This window comes from Barbatula barbatula, assembly GCF_947034865.1.
Source record: "Barbatula barbatula genome assembly, chromosome: 3".
Taxonomy (NCBI): Eukaryota; Metazoa; Chordata; class Actinopteri; order Cypriniformes; family Nemacheilidae; genus Barbatula; species Barbatula barbatula.
In genome coordinates this window covers 9078021-9100083 of record NC_136764.1, presented here as the reverse complement: position 1 = coordinate 9100083, position 22063 = coordinate 9078021, and the positions used below count along the sequence as shown (strand labels likewise).

General features: G+C 37.4%; 1 protein-coding gene across 1 annotated transcript in view; it reads left to right on the top strand.

Moving 5' to 3' along the window:
- The window catches only part of gpc1b (glypican 1b), a 63724-nt gene that overhangs the window by 38533 nt on the left and 3128 nt on the right, over positions 1-22063 (top strand). The window contains exons 2-8 of the mRNA XM_079452751.1: positions 2234-2392; positions 10623-11014; positions 20278-20443; positions 20983-21113; positions 21294-21410; positions 21494-21624; positions 21711-21886. Of these exons, the coding sequence (XP_079308877.1) occupies positions 2234-2392; positions 10623-11014; positions 20278-20443; positions 20983-21113; positions 21294-21410; positions 21494-21624; positions 21711-21886 (1272 nt within the window). The remainder of the gene's footprint in view (positions 1-2233; positions 2393-10622; positions 11015-20277; positions 20444-20982; positions 21114-21293; positions 21411-21493; positions 21625-21710; positions 21887-22063) is intronic.

Below are 22063 nucleotides of genomic sequence, written 5' to 3'. Positions count from 1 at the left end.
GCGTTTATTGATTTGATTGTTGAGATAAATGAAATAGAATAATTAAATGAAAGTTTTTATCCAGACCTATCACTCGACTGAAGTTTGATATTAAAGGTAATAAATACAGTAACATTTGAGGGCAGTGATGTATGTGACTAATAAATTGTAAATGAAGTAACAATCCCTGTCTACTACAACGTAATAAATATTCCTGCAACGTGTCTTAGAGCACACTTCTTGTTTTTATTGTTCTTTAGTGTGATGTGGCTGGTTTCAGACTATTGGACTTGATCCATGTCTTCTTAATCAATTAGTTATGAATCCATCCAAAATGATATTCCTTATACATTAGATTCCCATCTACCCTGTGTACATTTAAAATTATGAATCGGGATGAGACAAGCTAATAGGTTCATTTTGTTTATTTTTCATATCACACACGCAAGGACAACGCAGTTTCCAAGTTTAAACGATTGAGATAAATTCACAGGTCAGGCAATCTAATGTGTATCAAGGATTGCTTAAGTAAGATCCGACGTAGAGCTTTTATGAACGAAAATGTGCGGCGCTTCGATATCCATAGAGGTGAAGCTTTCATGTAGCTCCTCCTCGCTGGATCTGTAGCTCCTCCTCACTGGACGTCTAACGTCCGCCCATTTGCTCTGCAGCGAGCACCACTTGGAAAAAAGTCAGAAACCAAATTAAACGAACCATTCAAATGCACCAAACCCTCTTTTAATATGTATTGTTGAACTGTGTCATTTCTGTGTCATTTCTTTCTTTTAAACGGACGGTAAACCAACTCCAACTTTCAATAATGATCTAGTTCCCCCCTCCTTCTATACAATAACGCTCTTCTGTCACTCATCAATACTGTCATATGACTGTGCTGCGATGTTTAGCTTAGTGTATTTAAATGGGTTTTTATTTTTTTATCCATTTCTCCAAAGATTTCTCGCATTTGAATCGGATTAAAAAATATTTAGTGTGACTCCTCCTGTGTCTACACCGCACCATCTGCTTCCTTCTAAAAGAGCAAAAAACACAATAATCAGTATGACAGGGTGATGCATGTGCAGATTGGTACTGGAGGTCATGTGTCTGTGCCTGCGTGAGGTCAGAGCTGTGCTTTACTTTGTGTTTCCTACTACAAAACATAATTACCATCATTACTGTACAATAAGTACTATGCTGAATACTGTCTGTCTTTTACGTCGTCCTCTCCCACACCGGAATTAGATAGTAGATATTGCAAAAGTTGCCTGTGGCGGTTGAATGGATGTATGAGTAAATGAGAAACGTGACAGTGCATGACAAATTGTAGTTTTTTATATGCGGACACCCAGAGGTTGTCCTTGATTGTGATTCATCTAAGTATCAACTTAGATGTTTCGACTAAAATATGGGACAGAAATAAGACAATTATTCGAAATAAAAGAGTATGTAGGTATAAAATGAATGTAGATCGTAGATCAGGATTTAGATCAATTTGATAAGAAATGTTTGAGGAAATATTGAAATCTACATTAATCTCTGCTTACTTTGTGAAATTTCTTGAGATCTCTTTTAAAACTGAAGGAGACATTTGTGTTGAAGCTGTGGTGTAGTGGTGGTGCACATGCTCCAGACCCAGGTCATGTCCTGGTAACCCTCGTATCACTACGTCGTTCTTAAGAATATATCGCTAGCACTCTAGAGGTATAACTAAAGAATGACGTAGCGTTAACAAGGTTTCGGGAAACCCAGCCCTGGTCCCACTTCCCCTTTTCTTCAACCCTGTTCTCCTGTCTGCTGCTATGTGAACAAAAAAGGAATATTTGCAGGGCACTTTCCATTTGATCTTCATTCAAATGTATTGCTGTCTAGGAGAAATAACTGAGATACTACATTTACATTTAGTCATTTAGCAGACACTTTTATCCAAAGCGACTTACAAAGAGTACAGGGAGAAATAAGCGATATGTCATAATAGAGCAATAGTACGAAAGGCGCTAATACAAAGTTACTAAAAAGATGTCTGTGATTTTTCTTTCTTATGGGTAAACACAAATATTAATAATATAAAAATGTACGCAGCTAGAAAATATTACGCAACTATTTAGAAAAATGTCTGTGTTTATTTCACATCTGTAAAATGTATAGTGTATTTTCCGTAGTTTAGCTGTTTCAGATTTATATAGTATTTAAATGCTTGCAAATAATAGTAGTGATACAATTGTTTTCTCTCTCTCTCTCTCTCTCTCTCTCTCAGGTGAGCATCTGCGGGTTTGCCCTCAAAGTTACACCTGCTGCACAACTGGGATGGAGGAGAATCTTCTAAACCTGAGCAGACGCGAGTTTGAGACTCAGGTCAAAGAGTCTGGACGCACTTTACAGGCATCTATCAGCGGCCAGTACAAAAGCTTCGATGGTGAGTCACAGCTGAGGAGACGTTCTGTGCACAAATTTACTTTGATTCTATCACACGTGGCTTTGCTACAAACTGACCACAGGATTTATTTTACTGCATTTGTTTAGTTAGAAATAAAATCAAAATCCTGTCGATAAAGAAGTATTTGAAGTATCAAGATCACATCTGGCTTGTTTTCAAATTCTATGTAGTGAAATATTTTTGATAGCTTGGTTAATAATTGTTCGAACGTCATGTTTTTTTTCATTGTTAGAGACATGAAGGAATTTATAAGTCTTAAGGCCACATGAAGTCGGGACCAACAGCTTTCTCAACAGCTTTTTAAATTGGAGCATCCATCATTTCACAAACTTTTATAAATCCTCTTTATCAGTTATTGTTTATTAAATATGTTGTCCAATTTGATTAATGCTTTCCGCTACCAAAGAGAAAAAATCCACTCCTGCTGAGAACCTATACATTTTTGAGAATTTTTCAAATTTCCAGTTTCCAGGAATAGTCAGCTTGAGTTTTTCTGTTATCATATAATATTGGAGTATAATATACTATGCAGAACAACTGTTATTCGAAGGTGTGAGGAAAATCGTATTTAATGTGATATGGTCTGTTTACCGTCGCAGATTCATCTCTCAGTACGTTTATTGTTATTCATGTCGTTGAGAGTTGCAGTGATTCTGTAATCGGAGTTTAGGGAGATTTGATCAGCGTTCTGGTGCTGTTGATGCTGAAGGCTGTAGCTTTGTGCTTATCTGTACAGTCGGCCAGACCTGTGCTTTATATCTAAGAGTGGCTTTGATAAAACCTTGACGGCGTCAGACAGATGCGTGTGTGTGCGTGTACAGAATCAGTGTACAATCTGCCGCACACACAATTCAGCTGCAAACTGTTTACCTGAGCGAGAACATTTTTATTTTAATTTTCTTTCACAATAATCCTGATGACAAGAAAAAGCATTCAGAAATTTGGAGTTACGTATACCAAGCTTCCTTTAAAAAGGTTGCAGCACTTGCTAGCCATATTTTTTTCCTGGCCACTATCTGTGTCATACAAGAAGCAGTCCGTTTTGATTATATGTGTGATATAAAAGAAATGTACTATCAAATCAACACATATAAAGTATCAATGGTTCTCAAACTTCTTTGCTATAAAGCCCCCTTTGTGTAGAGTGCATCGCTTTGCGGCCCCCCAAATAAAGATTTATAATCTTAAACTTAGAATTTTAATAAAACCAAAAACATATTCAGTTATAGACGGTTTCGAAGCAACAACATAAACAAAAAACGCTATTGCCATGCATGCGTTTGTGGACAGCCCATAACTTCCAGTACACATTCGCAAATGTAGACAAATAATAATATAAATTAATAATAACATTAATTAAACAGCATATAAATAGCTATTTTATTAGACTCTAGTCAGACAAATAAACAAAAACAAACTGGAAGTAAACTGCAGTCCAGGCGTGCACGTCCAATAAAACGGTCTACATCAATTCAACACTGGAAAATATATTCCTTTGGTTGATGGTCTTATTTTTCTGATGCTTGATTGCATAAAAAATATGAAAAATGTATATAATTCATAAACTACCACAAAATCTGTGGTCCCCTGGATCCATCTTGGGTGGCCCAGGGGGCCACGGCTCCCAGTTTGAGAACCTCTGCTTTCATAATTATGACCCTGCTTGTGAAATCCAGGCTAAGGTCTCATTGTCTAATTCTGAGATAAGAGTGCATGTTATATGTAATGCATGTATACTCGTATATGCATGTCACCATAAAATCAAATATATATATATATATATATATATATATTCTGTATATATACAGTGCCCTCCACTATTATTGGCACCCTTGGTGAATACAGTATGAGCAAAGAAGGCTGTAAAAATAAATCTTTATATTTTATTGAAGGAAAACAAATTGAAATAGGGGGAATAGCACATTGTAAAATACACGGAATGCATTGAGAGTCATCCGAGTCCATTCCTCCGTAAAGAATTTCTCCAGATCCTTCAAATGTTGATGCTCCCTCTTCTTCAGTTCATTTCACTCATTTTCTAGGGTTCAGGTCAGGGAACTGGGATAGCTATTGCAGGACCTTGAATTTGTGTTCAGTGACCCATTTTTTGTTTATTTGGATGTTTGTTTTGAACCAATGATGGAAGATCTAACTACGACCCATTATAATATTTATATTTATATATTTATAACCAAGTCAAGTTTTGATTTTTATATCTGTTGGTATTTGGTATAACTCATGATGCCATGTATCTGATGAAGATGTCCAGAACCTCTGCAGATTATTTTTTCTTACACTAAAATTCAACGAATTTCTGCAAATATTCAGCTGTGGTCTTTGAACATCTCCAGTACATTCAAACTCCTTAAATTTTGCCCTGATGTTGGAAATGACAATTTTGATTGTTCCAATCATTTCGTTTTAAATCCACTTTCTATTTTGTGTAGTTCAACAATCTTTTGCTGCACATCACAACTATATTCTTTGGTTTTACCCATTGTGATGAATGATAAAGGGGGTTTGGGCTTTGTGTTATTTAATATTATTCTCCTGTGAAACTCATGAAAAGTCATGACTGGACAACATCATGTTTCTAGTTACCTTGGTGTGTTTTTAATTTTAATTTAATTAAAAATCATACATTTTAATATTTATGGAAATATATACTTAAGAATGTCTAGCCTAGGGGTTCAAAAAATTTGGCCAGGGTGCATTAGAGAAAACAAATTCACAATGTGATATTACCCCAAATCAAATTAATTTGCTTGAATTATATTTTGTAGATTTTTTTAATAAAAGCTCAAAATGAGAAACAATTCAGATTTCAAGGAAAATGAAGATACTTTTTCTATTACTGTAATGTGAAAAAATGAATGAAACAACATGGAAGGGGCCTTATCTACCAATATTATTGTTGCTTTTTACCATAAGGGCAGTTTTACTACTTCTATCACTGTAATGTGATAAAATAACATGATTACATTTCCAAAAATGGAGGATTGTGTTATTGTAATTAGTTATTCCGTCTTTGTGGTCCCGGACCCCGAAACTCAAGTGTAGGTATACTGTAGGGGTTTAAATCTGGGTGCCAGCTATCCTCCTGGAATATGTACAAGCACTATTTTACACACACACACACACACACACCCACAAACGCAATCACACACACGCACGCACACACACACACACACACTGACATTCTGTGGTGTCTGAGGTGAGGATTCGTGGGCTGTGATTTTCCAAGTACTGTGGCAGAGAGAGAGAAAGAACTGGTCACAAACCGTGTGTGTGCCATTTGTGTGTGTGTGTGTGTGTATGTGTGTTTCCCAGCACGAATTACACTTGGCACAGTGTGAATGCGTGCGTATGTGTGTGCGTGTGTATTTCCCAGCATGAATTACACTTGGCACAGTGTTAATCTATGGTGGATTATACCCACCCTGTGTGTGTGTGTATGTGTACTGTCTTCCATATGTGCTTGTGTGTGTTTGTGGTCATGTGTGGACAGGTTTGTGTTATTTGCGCCAGGTTCTGAAAGCTAAATCTCTTATCAAAAACGTTTTAACTTGAATATGTAACAATATGTTTCATAAATGTTACAGTATTTATCATAATTGTCAAAAGCTGTGTTACTTGGAAACTTCTCCAGTTCACTCCCATACTAACTGACCAAAGAAATCAATTCATTTGTCACGAATCGGGATAAGCTGTCTGGACTCAAACATCTCAGGGCCGGTTTGCATTTCATCATTTATTTTCTAGTCGTAGTTTAGTTGTGGCACAAACCACATGAGATTAGTTTAGATGGGGATGTATATTATCATTTTATGTTTCTTGACTGTAATCTGAACTCAGGCAATGTAATCCCTCATTCATTGATGCAGTCAGAGGGATGATGTCACTGTTTATACCAAACAAAATATGCTGTGGTCATGAGATCCTCATGTGATAAAAACAGTTGCAGTAATACATCAGATGAAATCCTTTCATCTGGTACAGTTTAAATGGTGTGTGTGTGTGTGTGCGTGCGTGCGTGTGTGCGTGTTGAAAGAAATATTCATTTTTTACATTTGTAGAACCTCTCTGTATGTGTGTTTGTTATCTGCTGTGTTTCTATCTTAATCTAGCTGTCTGTCTGTCTGTCCATCTGCCTGTGTCTTTCTGTATGTCAGTCTATCTGTCTGTCCATCTGCCTGTCTCTCTGTATGTCTTTCCGTCTGCCTTTCTCTCTGAATGTCTGTGTCTCAGTCTATCTGTCCATCCAGCTGTTAGTCTCTCTGTATGTCTGTGTGTCGGTCAGTCTATCTGTCTGTGTCACTCTCTATGTCTGTGTCTCTCTCTATGTCTGTCTGTCCATCTGTCTTTCTGTATGTCTGTGTCTCAGTCTATCCGTCTGTCTATGTATTAGTCTGCCTGTATACAGTATATGTATGTGTCTCTCTGTCTGTCTATCTTTCTTTGTAAGTCTGTGTCTCTGTATCTCCACCAATCTTTTTATCTGACTGTCCCAATCCATCTCTCTGTCCATCTACCTGTCTGTCTTTATATATGTCTATCTCTTTCTGTTTGTTTGTCTCTAGCCAGCTGTCTATCTGTCTGTCATTTTCCCTTTGTCTTACTTTCTGTCTAAGTCTGTCTGTCTGTCAGTATGTCTCCAACTGTCTGTCTCTCTGTCTATCTATCTCTTTATCTGTCTGTCCATCTTTTTGTCAGCCTCCTTGCCTATCCATCGGTCTATCTGTGTATATCAGTACGTTTGTTGCTCTGTCAAGCTGTCTTTCTGTCTCATTCTGTCCCTTTCTGTAAGTCTCTATGCGGCCATCTGTCTCAGTCTGTCTGTCTGTCTGATCGCATGCTGTCTATCTTTCCATCCATCTCATGTCTGTCTGTATGTCCGTGTCGTAGCACACTTAGATCTTGTAATCTTACTGTACACACACACTCCTCCTCTCAGGCGTGTGTGTGTGTGTGTGTCTATAGGTGTTGAAAGGCTTTTCTTTGGGATCAGAGTTAAAGGTATGTTCAAGGATAATAAGCTGTTATGAGTGTAGTTTAGGAGGTTAAATATGCCTGTCAGTGTGTGTTTCAGGGTGTGTGTATGTGTATGTTATGGGTGTGTGTTGGATATTTGATCCTATTGAAGGGTGAGGAAATATTCAGTGGTATTAAGGAATGTATAAGGAGCGGCTGTATGGGGTGTTGTCTGAAAGAAACACACACACGTTTAGCTGTCAAAATAGGGACATATCATTTAAATTGCCACCGAATGAATACTATCCAACACCCTTACAAAAGAGAATGCTTTTTGCATTATATAATAAAAACATTTACTTCATTCGTAGTAGCAGCTGCGCAGCTGCTCTGTCGTTTGTCCTAATGTCTTTATCTCTCTCCCATATATGCCAAACAAAGTCTTACATGTATGTCAGACTTCATACTGTTGTTGCTAGGCAGAGTGCATTACTATGTTCCTCTTACTGTGATGCATCAAAATGTTTAATGGCATCTCTATAATCCAGTTATCATATAAATATGTAATCACAGGCATGTAGATGCACCTGTGTACACCTGTGGAGATTGAATTTGTGCTGGTAACACGCATGTTACTAAAAGCAGATTTGCTGAGATTCAGGCCACAGCAGCTGCTGCTGCTGCTGCTGTGTGTGAATCTGATTTAAGACCCTTCAGATGGATTATATACAGTAGGCCGTTCTAAAGTAGAGCACACACACAAGACTACAGAGATCCTCTGGGATTGTGATAATAAGACTCCTGAAGTTCCTTAAAGTTTACAAAGTCATGGCCTATGAACGCGCCGGACTCCTGCTCGGACCAGTTCATTTTAGCGCAGTTAGATTGATACAGATTCTGTTCATTTCCAGTTCATTTTCTTTTGAAGGAATTCATATCTCACAAAGAGTTGTTTAAACAACCTCACGTGTCGTCAGAAATTCATTGAAACTTATCTATAAAGCGTGAAGATGCCTTTGCTAAGTTAAAACAGTTTAAAGTCACCGCTTGGAAGTAAAATGAGACGTGGTATAATAACTCTGACTGCATTATTCTTCAAGAAGACAACCATATTCAGTTAGGATGACTTGAGGGTGAGTAACATATGGGGATATTTTGATTTGATAGAAAAGTGTCCCTTTAATTCAGCCGTTAAAGCACCCTTTAAAAATGTTGAGTTCTTTCTCCATCTCTCTCTCCCTATAACTCTCTTGTGTTAACTGTCCAGTGTATTTTGTTTCCGTGCCACTGATATCATTACATCCACACTCATGTCAGAGAGATGGATGAAGGAAACAGAACAAGAGACAGAGGGGTGCATGAGTCAGAACAGTAGTGTGTGTCATGAACAAAGCAGCAGTGTATCTACCTTTATCTTCATCATCTCGTATCTCATGTGCACCTGTGGTCACCTGTGCGAACGTGAGGATAACTGACTTCATACATCTAGTATTATTAATTATTAATTGGGCTCAGTTGGTTAAAAGTGATGACAAAATGGTTTATTAGTTCATTATGTTGTATTTGAAACACACAGCTCTATTGTGACGTTATTTCTACAATGCAGCCATTGAAAGTTTGTACTGTAATACAAATTCTGCAATAAAGCGCCACACTCTTTTAGTATCCATTAGAACTCTTACAAAACACACCGTGGCAAGACTTTCATTTCCCTTAAATCATCCGATATTCAAAAGAATACATTTAATAATATGTGTTTAAGTGCTGTGTGCATTTCTAAAGATTACACAAGACCTTGGAGCTCCTGAGCCGGAGGTATGGTTCACATGCAGTTTTATTGAAATGGAAACATGAATGAGAGAGAAGAAAAACTGCCCGTTGATGAGTGATGAGAGTCAATGTGATGTCCTCATTAATGCAATAAGATTGCTTTTATTTTGAAATATAGCCAACGGCAGTGGTTAAAAGCACATTTTTGATGGGTAACATCTGTACGTTTTGACTAAAAATGTTTGACCTTTTTATACGTGCTGTGATGAGCTCACGTGTTTGGTCATTTCAGAAGGATGATTAATGTCAACTTCATCAAATGTAGAGCACAATAAGAAAATATTTAAAACACACGGCCGTGTATTTCATAATGAAAGTATTAGTGCAGAGATAATATTACGGTTGTTTAATGTGCCATTTATTTGTACAAGAACTATGTATTGAATTAAAATCCCTCAAACATACAGGATATCCTCAAACTAAACACACAATACATCCTGAACAAAACACAGACGCAAGGGCCGTTAACACTGACTGTGATTTGCTACAACAAAGCCATGATGTCATTTATTATTAATGAGAGATGGTGATTCAATGTGACATTGCATTAATGCAGACAGAGCTTCTTTGATCCGCCTAGCTTTGTATTGCTTTCATGTATGAACCGGAGTTATTATAGTTTTGTTTCACATATATTGTATATTTATAATTCTCTATTATTGTAGTTGACCCTTTTTGTGATTATCGTTATATTGTTTATTTATTCTTTATAATGCTATATACAGTAAATGAATTTTTATTTCAGTTTTAATTTTCTAGTATATAGGGCTGTCAAATGATGAATAAAAGTACAATATATGTATGTGTACCGTGCATATTCATTTTGTATCTATAAACACATAAACATACACAGACTTGTATTTACATTGAGATGTATTTATATATATATTCACCAAAGATACATTTATATTTAATTGAAAATATTATGAACTTTTATACATTTTTATATTTAAAATTTTCCTTAAATTTATACATGTTTGTGTATAAATGCAAAATTAATATTCACAGTACACAGACATATATTAGATAAACATAAATATTTATTCTGGATGTGATTAATCTCGATTCATCATTTGATAGCCATATTTTCTAGTTTTCAGTGAATAATTTAAAAAATTTAATGTAATAACATTTTTGTTTTAGTAACTATGATAACCTTTGTAAGGAGCGTTATTTTGAGCTTTTTTCAATTGATTCCAACGGAAAAGCCACGTCTTTTTAAAAGTCTCCATGCCAGCGTTCTGCATATGATAGTAACCAACGTGCCGCTTAAAAATAAAGCTGTTCAAGCGCCCTCAACCGTCATTTTCAGCCACGTAAAAGCGCATTAGTGGATCTGGAGCCAAAGAACGCTCACAAGTACCTTTATAATCCATAGTGTAATTTATGTTCTCCTTTGTGTTTGCAGATTATTTCTTGCAGCTGTTAAATCGTTCTGAAGCATCTCTCCAAAGCTCCTTCCAGACAGGGTTTGGACCTCTCTTCTCCCAGGTGGAAAAGGTGTTTCAAGATCTGTACTCGGACCTACGGAGGTACTACAGAGGGACCAAAGTCAATCTGGAGGAGGCGCTGAACGAATTCTGGGCCCGTCTGCTAGAACGGCTTTTTAAAGCCTTAAACCCTCAGTACAGCATCGGAGAAGAATATCTGGAGTGTGTAGCTAAGCAGTCGGAAACTCTGAAGCCCTTCGGAGACACACCCAAGGAGCTCAAGATCAAAGTCATGCGTACAGTTATTGCGGCCAGGACCTTCTTACAGGGAATGGTGACCAGCGGTGAAGCACTGCGGAAGGTTTCACAAGTAGGAGAACTTATTATACTTTTTCTAACACATTTTGTTGAAATACCAACATTGGTGGGGCTTGGCCAATTCAATTTAAATGGGAGCCAGTATGAAAATGGTGAAATGTTGCTGGTCGGCCATGTTTTTTATATATAATGCAGCGTTTCAGTCTTTACTGAGAATTGATCAATTATAGTCCTTTGGAAACATTGCACGCAGGTGCAGTTCAAACTTTGAGGTTAAACGTGTAGGATCATTGCATTGGAAAAATAAGACGCATAATGAATTCCCTGAGGCTTCATAAACCAATCTACATAAACACACACCTACACAGAATGACATTATTGATTGAGATTATCTCAGTATACAGGCCATTCAGTTCTTGAAATCAAATTAAAATAGGTTGAATGCGTACATGTAACCTGAAATGTAGCAGCAAGGATGTTGGGAAGTTACTGTTAGCAAATGTACTTAAATACTTATTTCTCCAAGACCAAAATGGCTTCATTGTTGTGCCCATTGGTTCATCTGTTTGTTTTAAATAATTGTTCTTCACTTTTCACTGTGTTTTTCTTTCCCACACTTCTTTATCCATCTCACTCTTCGCACATGAGGGAACTTACTCTGCTTCTGACCCCTTCAGAACAAGTCAAGGTTGACAACAGAGATACAGCCGGCACTGCATATTGAAAAGGGCACTGTGTGTGTGTGAGGATGGGGACATGATTGATTTGGCAGTTTCAGCCTTTTTTCTAGGTTCATTCCGTATGTTGCTTTAAAGATAGCTTCCTTTTTAGGCAGTAGACAGCAAGGTAGCTCACTAGGTCTTGGAACAAAGCTGTGGTGTGCGTTTTGATGTGTGAATGTGGGTGCACGTACCAACATTTTCTGCTTTTTGCCTGTTTGGTTTAAGATAATTGGGGGCATTCACTAAAAATATTGCCCCTTATTTGCAGATACTGTAGCTTCTGCATTGCTTCAGGTAGAGGTGCAAACTTGCAAACGAAATCTCAAAAAACACCATTTGCACGGTGCAATACCCAACAGCTAGATCTGAGCCCCCGGTTGTGAAGGTGCAACAACAGCCACCGAGATCGGCCATATTTGACACGTGTCTATAATTGTTAAAGGTCCAGTGTGTAGTTTTTTTTGGACGATCTATTGACAGGAATGCAATATTACATACATATCTATGTCTTCAGAAGGGTATAAAGACCTTACATAATTAAGCGTTATGATTTTATTATCTATATTAAATATATGATCTCCTTCGGTAAGGAAGCAAAGCCCTGTGAGCAAAGTCCTGTCCGCCATAGTGCTTCGAAAGGACGGGATTGGGTGAACCGTTGGTTGCACTTTACAACCTCACCACTAGAAGCCGCTAAGATATCCACATTAGTTCCAAAATGCTAACTTTTTAATATTTTACTTATCCTTATGTTATTTCAAACCTGTGTGACTTTCTTTCCTTTGACGAACACAACAGAACATATTTGAAGAACACTGGTAACCAGAATACATAAACTTCCATTGAATGGACACAAAACCTCAAAATATCTTCTTTTGTGTTTCACAGGAAAAAGAGTCGTATAGACTCTTAATGCAGACTTTGAATAGTATGAACGATGACAGAAGTCAGGTTGTTGAGTGAACTGTCCCTTTAAGTAAATTTCAGTGTCAATAACAGTAACATCCTTTTCATTTCTCTATGTTAGAAACCGGATGTCCAGCTCCCATTTCTTTATATTCTCTATTCTATTACGTAAATGTTCCATCAATCCTTCATTCTCTTCTATCGTGTACTCAATCACAATTTAGTTCATGATTCATTTTGTTTGCCGATGCCCTTAAAGACTTGCATACATATTCAGGAGCCGAACGAGCTGTGCTGTCTTCCTGTTCTCCTGTTTGTGACTTTCACATTCACGAAAACCCTGCTCCGTCTCTTCGTGTCTCTTGTTCTGTCATGTAGTTTGAAGATGAAGGAAGAAAGATTTTAGGAGGAGAAGAAACCATATTATGGGAGTATTAGCTTCAAATAAAGGAAGGAAATGAGGAATGAAAACGAGATGAAGCCCAGCTGGTCTGTCCTCCTCTGCTCTCCGGTCGCTCCTGTGTTGTATTCATTCTTATTAAGGACAGCGTCCTCATAAGTAGGCCATGCGCCAGACATCTTTCTCTGTACACTTGGAGGAGGGCAGCCATATTTCTAACTAATTACTAAATAGAGATTCTTTTGAAAAACACATCTAGACCGCAGCACACGACCTCATGCGCACGTCTCTCAGTGGAGCCATTTTAAGGACAGAAGAACGGGCGGATCCTTATAAAAGAAGAAAAAAGGACTTAAAGGCAATGTTTATACAGTAAATGCATAAAAGTGAAAGGCCCTAGCAAATAACACCATGGCAGTTAAAAGTTTGTATGAGAAGAAAGTGTAATCCTCAGTCGGGCTTCTTACGGATTTGAGATCCTTAAACCATGAAAATTTTGCAAATATTTCATTTGTGTCTGTTGAAGGGATTACACAGCTGTAGCTGAATAAATATCATGGAATACAGGGACTCTATGGGATAGCGTGAGCCTGGGGCAGACTAACAGAGCACATGCCTTCTGCTTCTTACCCGCTTTTCAACACAGCTGGGATTGTTGAAACAAGGCATTATGATGCAATTGTTTTGGCTTTTAGGGTGTACTGCATTCAGAAGGAAATGAGAGAGTGGGTGAGAGAATGCCAGTCGTCCAACAGGGAACCGATGCTTGTATTAACATGGCTAACTTAGTTGCATCGCAGTCTAAAGAGCCAGCAGTTTACTTTCTTTTTATTATTGTTTTAATGGGGGTGGAACAATAACGCTAACACAGAATATAACTGTGAATCACTCGCAAGAGGCGCATATTTAATAACATTGAATTCATTTTGAATAGTCCTGTGGCGTGCCAAATCGATTTTTTAAGTATGCATATTCTTAGACTTCCAATTATTGTGAGGTCATTAAAAGGCATGAAAATTATTATAATAATTGGGAAAAGTATTTTAAATCATTTGAGATTTATAGAGATGCAGGGGTCGATATCCATTGCAATATAGGGCACACATTTTTGACCTACTACATTTTATCCCTAAGTCTTTTTAGAAAACACATCAAGGAAAGCCTCCTGTGCCTTGAATGAGGGAAAACCTTGTTTTGTATCATAGGAAACAGTTAATAGGTCTCAAATGTAAACATAATACAGTTCTTCCTAAACACTTAAGATAAAACATAGCCGGTTGCTTGTTCAAGTCTAATTACATCTAATTGACCTTCTCTGATCTAGTTTTATTTGTGGTTATTTCCAGAAATTGTCTTTATCGTATCCGTCCAAAAGCTTCCATGCAGTCAAATATTCAGTTTTATTCTGATCTGGTATGGCCTTGTTTTGTAATTTGCCACATTCAAGCAGTTCTTTCTAATGTTCCCCAGTGTGTCAGGTTTAGAACTCTGAGTGATAAGATCTGAACAGATAAAAGGCTTACATTAGACGCTGTTGCTGACATTAACCTCTAGCTATCATGAGGTTAGCTAAACAGATAATTCTATTAAGCCTGTTGTCTTTGGTGCGGGTGCCAAATAGATCCTGGCTTGGTTCTGTTCAGTCTCCAGTGGGATGCAAGTGTTGGATGGTGTCAATATACAGGCCTAGAGAGGATCTGAGCCATGGTTTAACTCCACATCATATTCATGTTTTGAATGTTGGTCAATGAGATACACCCACAGAAAAAAGTCAGTATTTCAAAATGATTGTTTTTCGGAAGTTACTATTTATAGGTATGTGTTTAGGACAATTAATAACATTATTCCATTCTGTGAAGTACTAACACGGATCTATATAAATGATTGCAATGCGCCTAGAACGCTAAACTAATGGCAGGAGGTGAAGCCACTGGAATAGATCGTGCCACCATCTTGGCATGTTCAACTGACAGAGAGCGCCATTGACTCACAGTCAAAATGACAATCTAAAATAACCATATAGTTCAACCATATAGTTTTCACCTAAAGTGTGCGATAAGTTGTTGTTAGAATCAACCAAATAGATATAGACTTTAGATATATAAAATGGGGACTGGTACGTTACTGTTTTATTGGCATAAAACTGCTTTATACCAACATGGTGGCGCTTTTTAAGCAATACAACAGTAATATGTTTACATGTATTTAGAAAAAGTAAAAAAAAAATGTTTATGTGATAACCTGGATTTTTATCACAGGTTTCATGTGTCTTGTCATGCTGTCAGTCTTTCACATTGCTGATGGATGATTTTGTCACTCCTAAGGTTCGATTTTGGTGAAATTGAACAGATATTGGACTGGTATGACCACAATACATCTGAAATGTAGAAATTCTGATTAAATTAATATTTGGGATGAACTCGGCTATATTTTCGACTGGCCAATTTTAAAATACAAAAAAGAAAACTATCTATTGCAAATATTAATTTTATTTAAGATAAGGAATGTAGTTTAGGTTCCCTCCCCCGAAAGCCTATGCATTTGTCCTATAGACTTTTGGAAGATCTCAAAAAATAAGCTCTGTGATTAACAAAGGTTTATGATGTTTACACGCTTTGTCTATCAAGATAATCTTTACAAATTAACACCACATTTGTTACTTCTGAAGCCAAAATACAATCGGCAGAAGTAAAAAGCTAAGAGATATAAACAGACTACACTTAGGGTCGCTTGATATCCACGTCACCACCACCAAGCCGCCTACAACTCTTTCAAACTTTTTAAAAAATGTGCTCCCTGTTAAGTAATTACTCCGTGAATGAATCCATGTATACTTTTTAAGAGATTTGTGACCCACGTTGCATTATTTGAGAGCTGACGTCTAACATCCCCGCCAAAAGAAGTAGTCGCTTTTAGCAATCTCCATGTTTAAGACACAATAAGGCGTTTAATTGGTGTGTTTTATGTCATAGAATAAAACGTGAAAATATTTAGAGGTTTTGTTTACCACGGACCTTATTTCCGGCGATTTACCCAAAAACCCATTAAAAAAATCCCATAGACTTTGGAGCGATGGAACCGGAAGTCCTGAAATGCTAACTCGCTTCTGGGTTTTGCATACGAAAATACGCATTTTTTAATGTACCATTACCTGTAAGCTGTATTAGTGATTCATGCTTCAGCCACAGATATTAGATATTTTATTTTTTAATTTGTTACAGTTATTGTTATTATTGGTCACGCCACATTATGAGTGGTTGTTATATGTCGTTGACCAATTTTAAATATATTTGATAGATTTCACTAAAATTTGCATTGTTATTTGCAACTTAACTCAATTTATTTTAAACGTATTTCTTAATAATGAATTTCTTTCTTTTTGATTTTCTTTTTCCAAATATTTTTATACTTTACACTGGGGTAGTATACATTATATAAGTCTATACAAATATATGTATATAAAGAAACTTAGAAAAACATGTTTTTGTGTGCTGAATGTAATTTACCTGTTCTGGTTCTGTGTACCAACTTTGGTATTTTATGTTTTTTATATTGCTATTTAGGTTTATAATAACTCCTGTAGAGCAAAGTGTCCTTTAGTATCATTAACCACAGACCCTATTTTACACCTATTGTAAATTGAAACCTTCTATTCTAAAAAACCATTAGAAATTCCAGAGGGAACCCGTAGCAAGTTAGCGTTCAGGCTTGACCTACAAATTGACATCATGACTGAACAGCTCTATTACAGTAAGATTGTTTTTCTCTTGTTTCTCTGGTCTCTCTGGCTCTCGGCTTATTTTTCGGGTGAAGTCCCAGCATTCAGTAACCACAGTCCATGGCTTCTTTGTAAGAATGGAGTTGGGTAGCACTACAGACTCATGTACTGATCTAATGAATCACAGATGCTCAAAGGCTTTAATGTGGAATATAACAGGCTTCAGCTTGTTCTCTCCATTTTCCTCTGTCTCCCTAAAGCATCCTTTGCATCTTTACACGTCCTCCATCTCACATTCACTTCGTTTGTCTGTACTCTGTATCTCTCGCTCGTCACATTCTGTCTCTCTTTCTCTCTTGTTCACCTTATTTCTCCTCTTATTACAGACAGTGTGGCACTATACCAGCTGTCCCTGAAGAGATCTGTACGGCTTTAGCTATAGGACCTGTGAGGGCAAATGTTTTAAATGCAAATGTTTTAATTCCAGATTTCTTACGAAAGAAAATACACAGATGTACTTGTCAACGTAAGACCAGAAATTTAATTTCATAGATCATGACCTGAAACAAATTGTAAAAATTGAGTCGGTACAAAATGTCAAATACAAACAGCTGTTTAGACTAACATAAAACAGCGATGGGCCTTAAGGGTTATGAATGAAACTAATTCTGCTTTAAATGACATCTGCACATCTTTAAACTCAGACCTCAGGGACGCCTTTTTTCCATCCCAACCCAAAAGTCATACTGACCGTTTCTCAGTCATTTGTAACTGCATTGGAAATCTGCTCTTTGTTCTTAAGTTCTCGGTTTGGCTGAAGACATCAATTCTACTGCTTTCCAAGAGCATCATTATGAAACTGACCCAGATATACGCAAACCGATCTCAGACGTTTTCCTATGAAATTTTGTCCAGACCAGGTTCAAACATGGGCAGAATACCATATTATTCCTTGCTTGATCTTCCACCAGAACACAAACTGGTGACTCATCTGGTTCATTATGTGTATTATAAAATGGGATTCAAAAATGTGTTCTGTCAGCTCATTTGTGTTAAAATAACCCACGACTAAAGGGCCACGGGATTCTTATACCTTCATAATGAGATACAATACATTTGATTGGAAGCCCTAAAAGGTTTTGAATGAAGGTAGTTTAATACTTGTTACTTCCCACAAGTCATTGCATTGTAGCTATTGACATTTCTCAAGGTTTGGAATATGCTGCTTTTGACATTCTGCTTTGTGAAAGTGTGTCAGAGTTAAACAGCACAGCTGTGAACTCTGCAGTTCTGTGCAGCCTAATGCAGTCAGGAGCGAAAGAAGCCATTTACATTTACACAAATCAAATGTCACGATGACTCCACTTATAGTTACACCTAAACACGCTGAATTTGTCTGCAAGTATCTGCAACATTTGATGAATTTAAACATATTTTTAAGCAAATGTCAACGTTTAATTTACGTTTCAAGGTCCTTGGCAAACCAAACTAATCTGAGTTGAATTAAATTGAACCAAATCCTTTAAATTTCAGATTGACCTGAACTGAGTTTTTTTAAAACATTGCTTCCTGGATTGATTTGTTTTTGTGATAGCTTGACATCAGAGGGGCCAGTGTGTCTGTTTGTGGGGCATAATGGGAAACACCATCCAGTAATCTTTATATCAGCCCACATCCAGAGACTGCAATGGAATCCTGGAAGAAAATGGCAAAAGCATATTTGTGTAATATAATTTTCATGCTTTCTTTGTTTAAGAATGCAATTCTTGGATTATTCTCATTGGTTCCAATGAGGGCAGCTGATATGATTTGTGTCTTATTGTGATCCAGCTGAGGTTCTTCAAGAAACAGACATTTCTTTCTACAGAAAATGTAAAATGTGTTGGTGGTTTTTCTTAATTTTTTCCTGAAATTCTGTATGACCGTGTCACGAGATGCAGGAGACCGAACCCTGGCACAGACAGCTTCAGGACAACAAAAACTTTTATTCATAACACAGGGGAAAAAAAACCCACGAGGGGGTAAAACCACATAAACTTGACACAATACAATAAACAGACTTGACTAGACTAAAACAAAAAACTGACATAAACTCCAGTAAGGCGGCCAGTAACTAAGTAAATTTTCCTGACTATACTTTTTGAGTATCTGTAGTACTTGTGACTTTAACTTCACAACATTTGTAAGACAAATACCATACTTTCTACTCTACTACATTATACAGTTTTTCTAGCTTGCGATCTGCCCGGACTTTTCACTGTTGCCTATTTGGCAGATTTTTTTATGTAAATCTGGCAACCCTGGAACCTTCCCAGCTAAACTAATGTAAACACTGGCGCTATTACACAGCTGAAAGCGCTCTAAAAAGTCAAATCGGCATAATGGCTTACTGGTAAATAAACATCGCACATATGCCTTGAGTTACACGACAGAGAAAATGGAAAGTTTTAATTCGAAATTTCATGAGATCGCATAGACAGAGTTAAGGTAGTGTTTGTGCGTGTTAACTTCTGATCCGCCGCTATATCATTTAAAGCCCCTTTGAAAATGAATGATGTTTTAACTGATGTAACTGTAGTTGAAGTTTTCCTGCTAAAATAAAAACAATAGAACCGCCCAAAAAACAACAGAAAAGGTCATGGATTTACTGGTTTGTTAAATGTTAAATACAAATTAAACATTTTCTCTAAAGTTACCATTCTCCGGTATTTTTATTAAAACCACAGTAACTACAAATGTACCATAGTTTCATTATAGTAGCTAGTATAGTAGTTCCTGTTTGTAGTAAAACTATAGTAATACAAATGGTAATAAATCCAACAAACACATGGCTTCTACACTTCTATACTATACAAGAACTTACTTACTACTTACTGGTAAATTGCTGCTAAAACGGGTAAAGGCTAAATGATCATACAGGATTAAACTAAACATACATTATATATGCGAAACATATTTAGCTGTCAAAGGAGTAGCTCACTTCAAAATTTGGCCCCATTGACTTTCCATTGTAGAAATACAAATTACAAGGAAAGTCAATGGGTCAAATTTACTTTGAATACTTGTGTACTTTTAAAAGCATTTTACTTAATTAAGAATCTGTCTTTACAACTTTTACTTGTAGTGGAGTAATATTTGACCAGTAGTATCTGTACTTTCACCCAAGTAAGGAAGTTGTGCCAACTTGACTAGGCTTCACAGTTAACTTTAGAACACGACGTCATACAATGAAGCACAAGGTAATGTAAGACATGAGACAGCAAACACAAGGACATTAAATAGGGAGCAAATGATGGGGGGAACAGGTGAGGGGCATGAAACAATAACAAGATAATTTATGAAGAAATGAGGGGCGGGGTCAAGAGACGAGACAGAAGAGCACATGGCAAACAAAACAAAGTTTATTTCTGCATGAATACGGTACGTGTGTTAGAAATAATGTCATTTGTTACAGTTTTAGTAACTAACTAATACAAATGAAGTTGACAGCGAAGTCCAGTGTGGATGAGATGTAATCAAGTGACTGATTCACATCTCTCTCTCTCTCTCTCTCTCTCTCTCTCTCTCAGGTTTCTCTGAGCACTGAATGTGTGCGCGCTGTAATGAAGATGACATACTGTCCTCACTGTAACGGCGTGGCATTTGCTAAGCCCTGTTCAAACTATTGTAAGAATGTCATGAAGGGCTGCCTCGCCAATCAAGCGGATCTGGACTCTGAGTGGAGGAACCTGGCAGGTGGGCGGGGCAAAATTGGACACTTACTCAGAGCCATTGAGAGAGAGAGTCGCGACGAGGTTCAAAGAAGCCTTCAGGTTTTGGTTCAATCCAGATAGTCCAAGGAATTTATGTTTTTTCTTGAAAGAAATTATTTCTTAATTTTTTTTGAATTCATTAAACTACATCTTTAAATAGGTTAAAAGTTCACCTCAGTTGGTCTGTGTTGCTGCAGCTGCATGAATTGTTACTTCCGGAGGCTCCATGAACTGCCATTGCTGTGAAAAACGGTTCCATTGGCGTTTACGGAGATGGCGCAACTCTCTCTCTCTATGGCACTGCACTTAATTAGCAGTAAAACCAAAAACACCACAGTGATTGACACATTTAATTTGAGCAATATGTAAAAGATGAGACATTATTCGAATACTTGTATTATTACTTACGAAGCATAACATTTTATATGCTTGAAGTTGCAAACAACTAGTGAACAATATTTATTTTTCAAAGATAAGACACAAGATTTACAGTATACTGTGTGTGCTTGTGTGCACGTGTAGATACAATGCTGCAGGTGGTTGACAAACTGAGCAGACCTTACAGTGTGGACTCTGTGATTCTGTCTTTGCCCAAGCGTATCGCTGAAGCTATTCTCTACCTGCAAGACAACCTCAACACATTCAACAACAAGGTCAGCCTTGCCTCCATCATAAATCTATCACATTTCCACCCTTACCTTACCTACAAACCATAAATATTTATGCTGAAATGATTCCTCTTGCTTACACTAGGAAAAACAAGGTCAAATGATCTCGAGAACCCTTATCCTCCAGAAACCTTAAAATCTGTAACGTGATGTTTTGTTCTTCAGGTGTTTCAGGCGTGTGGTTCTCCTGTCCCGAGCGCCACTCCTGAGGATCAGATCAAGAGAGGTAGAAACGCAGCAGAGGAAGTCAGCAGCACCCCGGGAGTCCAGCTGGAGAAACTGGTATGTTAGCATGTTGTTGCGATCCCCTGCTTTCATCAGATCCATCACATTTGCAATAGTGACCATGTTCTCTGTTCTCTCAGTTATCCGATGTGTCTAGAATGTTGAGGGACGTGATGCAATACTGGATCCTTTTGCCCAGCAAACTCTGTGTGGATCGAGAATCTAGAACCAGTGAGGTGGACACATGTTGGAATGGGATAAGTGTTAACAGGTAAGTGCACTTCACCATCTGAACCTCTGTTTTTGGCTACGCACCCCACTATCACGCTTCTTTATTGTTGCGTTGTGTCCTCGCAGGTATCTGCCAGGGGTGATGGGGGACGGGTTGGCTAATCAGATAAATAATCCAGAGGTGGAGATCGACATCACCAAACCAGACATGACCGTACGCCAACAGATCATGCAGTTGAAGATTGTGATCAACCGTCTGAAGTACGCCATTAATGGAAATGATGTGGACTTCCAGGACGCTAGTAAGTACACTTAGATGTATGCATTTATCAGATACAAAGTAAACAGATGAAAGAAAGATGTCAGAGAAAGTACAGAAGTTGCTCATTCAGGCGTCCTGACTTAAAAAAAGGATTTGGTGTGTATCAGTTTTGTGTCTGGTGTTTCTGAAAAAGAGCCTGAACAAATTAGATCACACA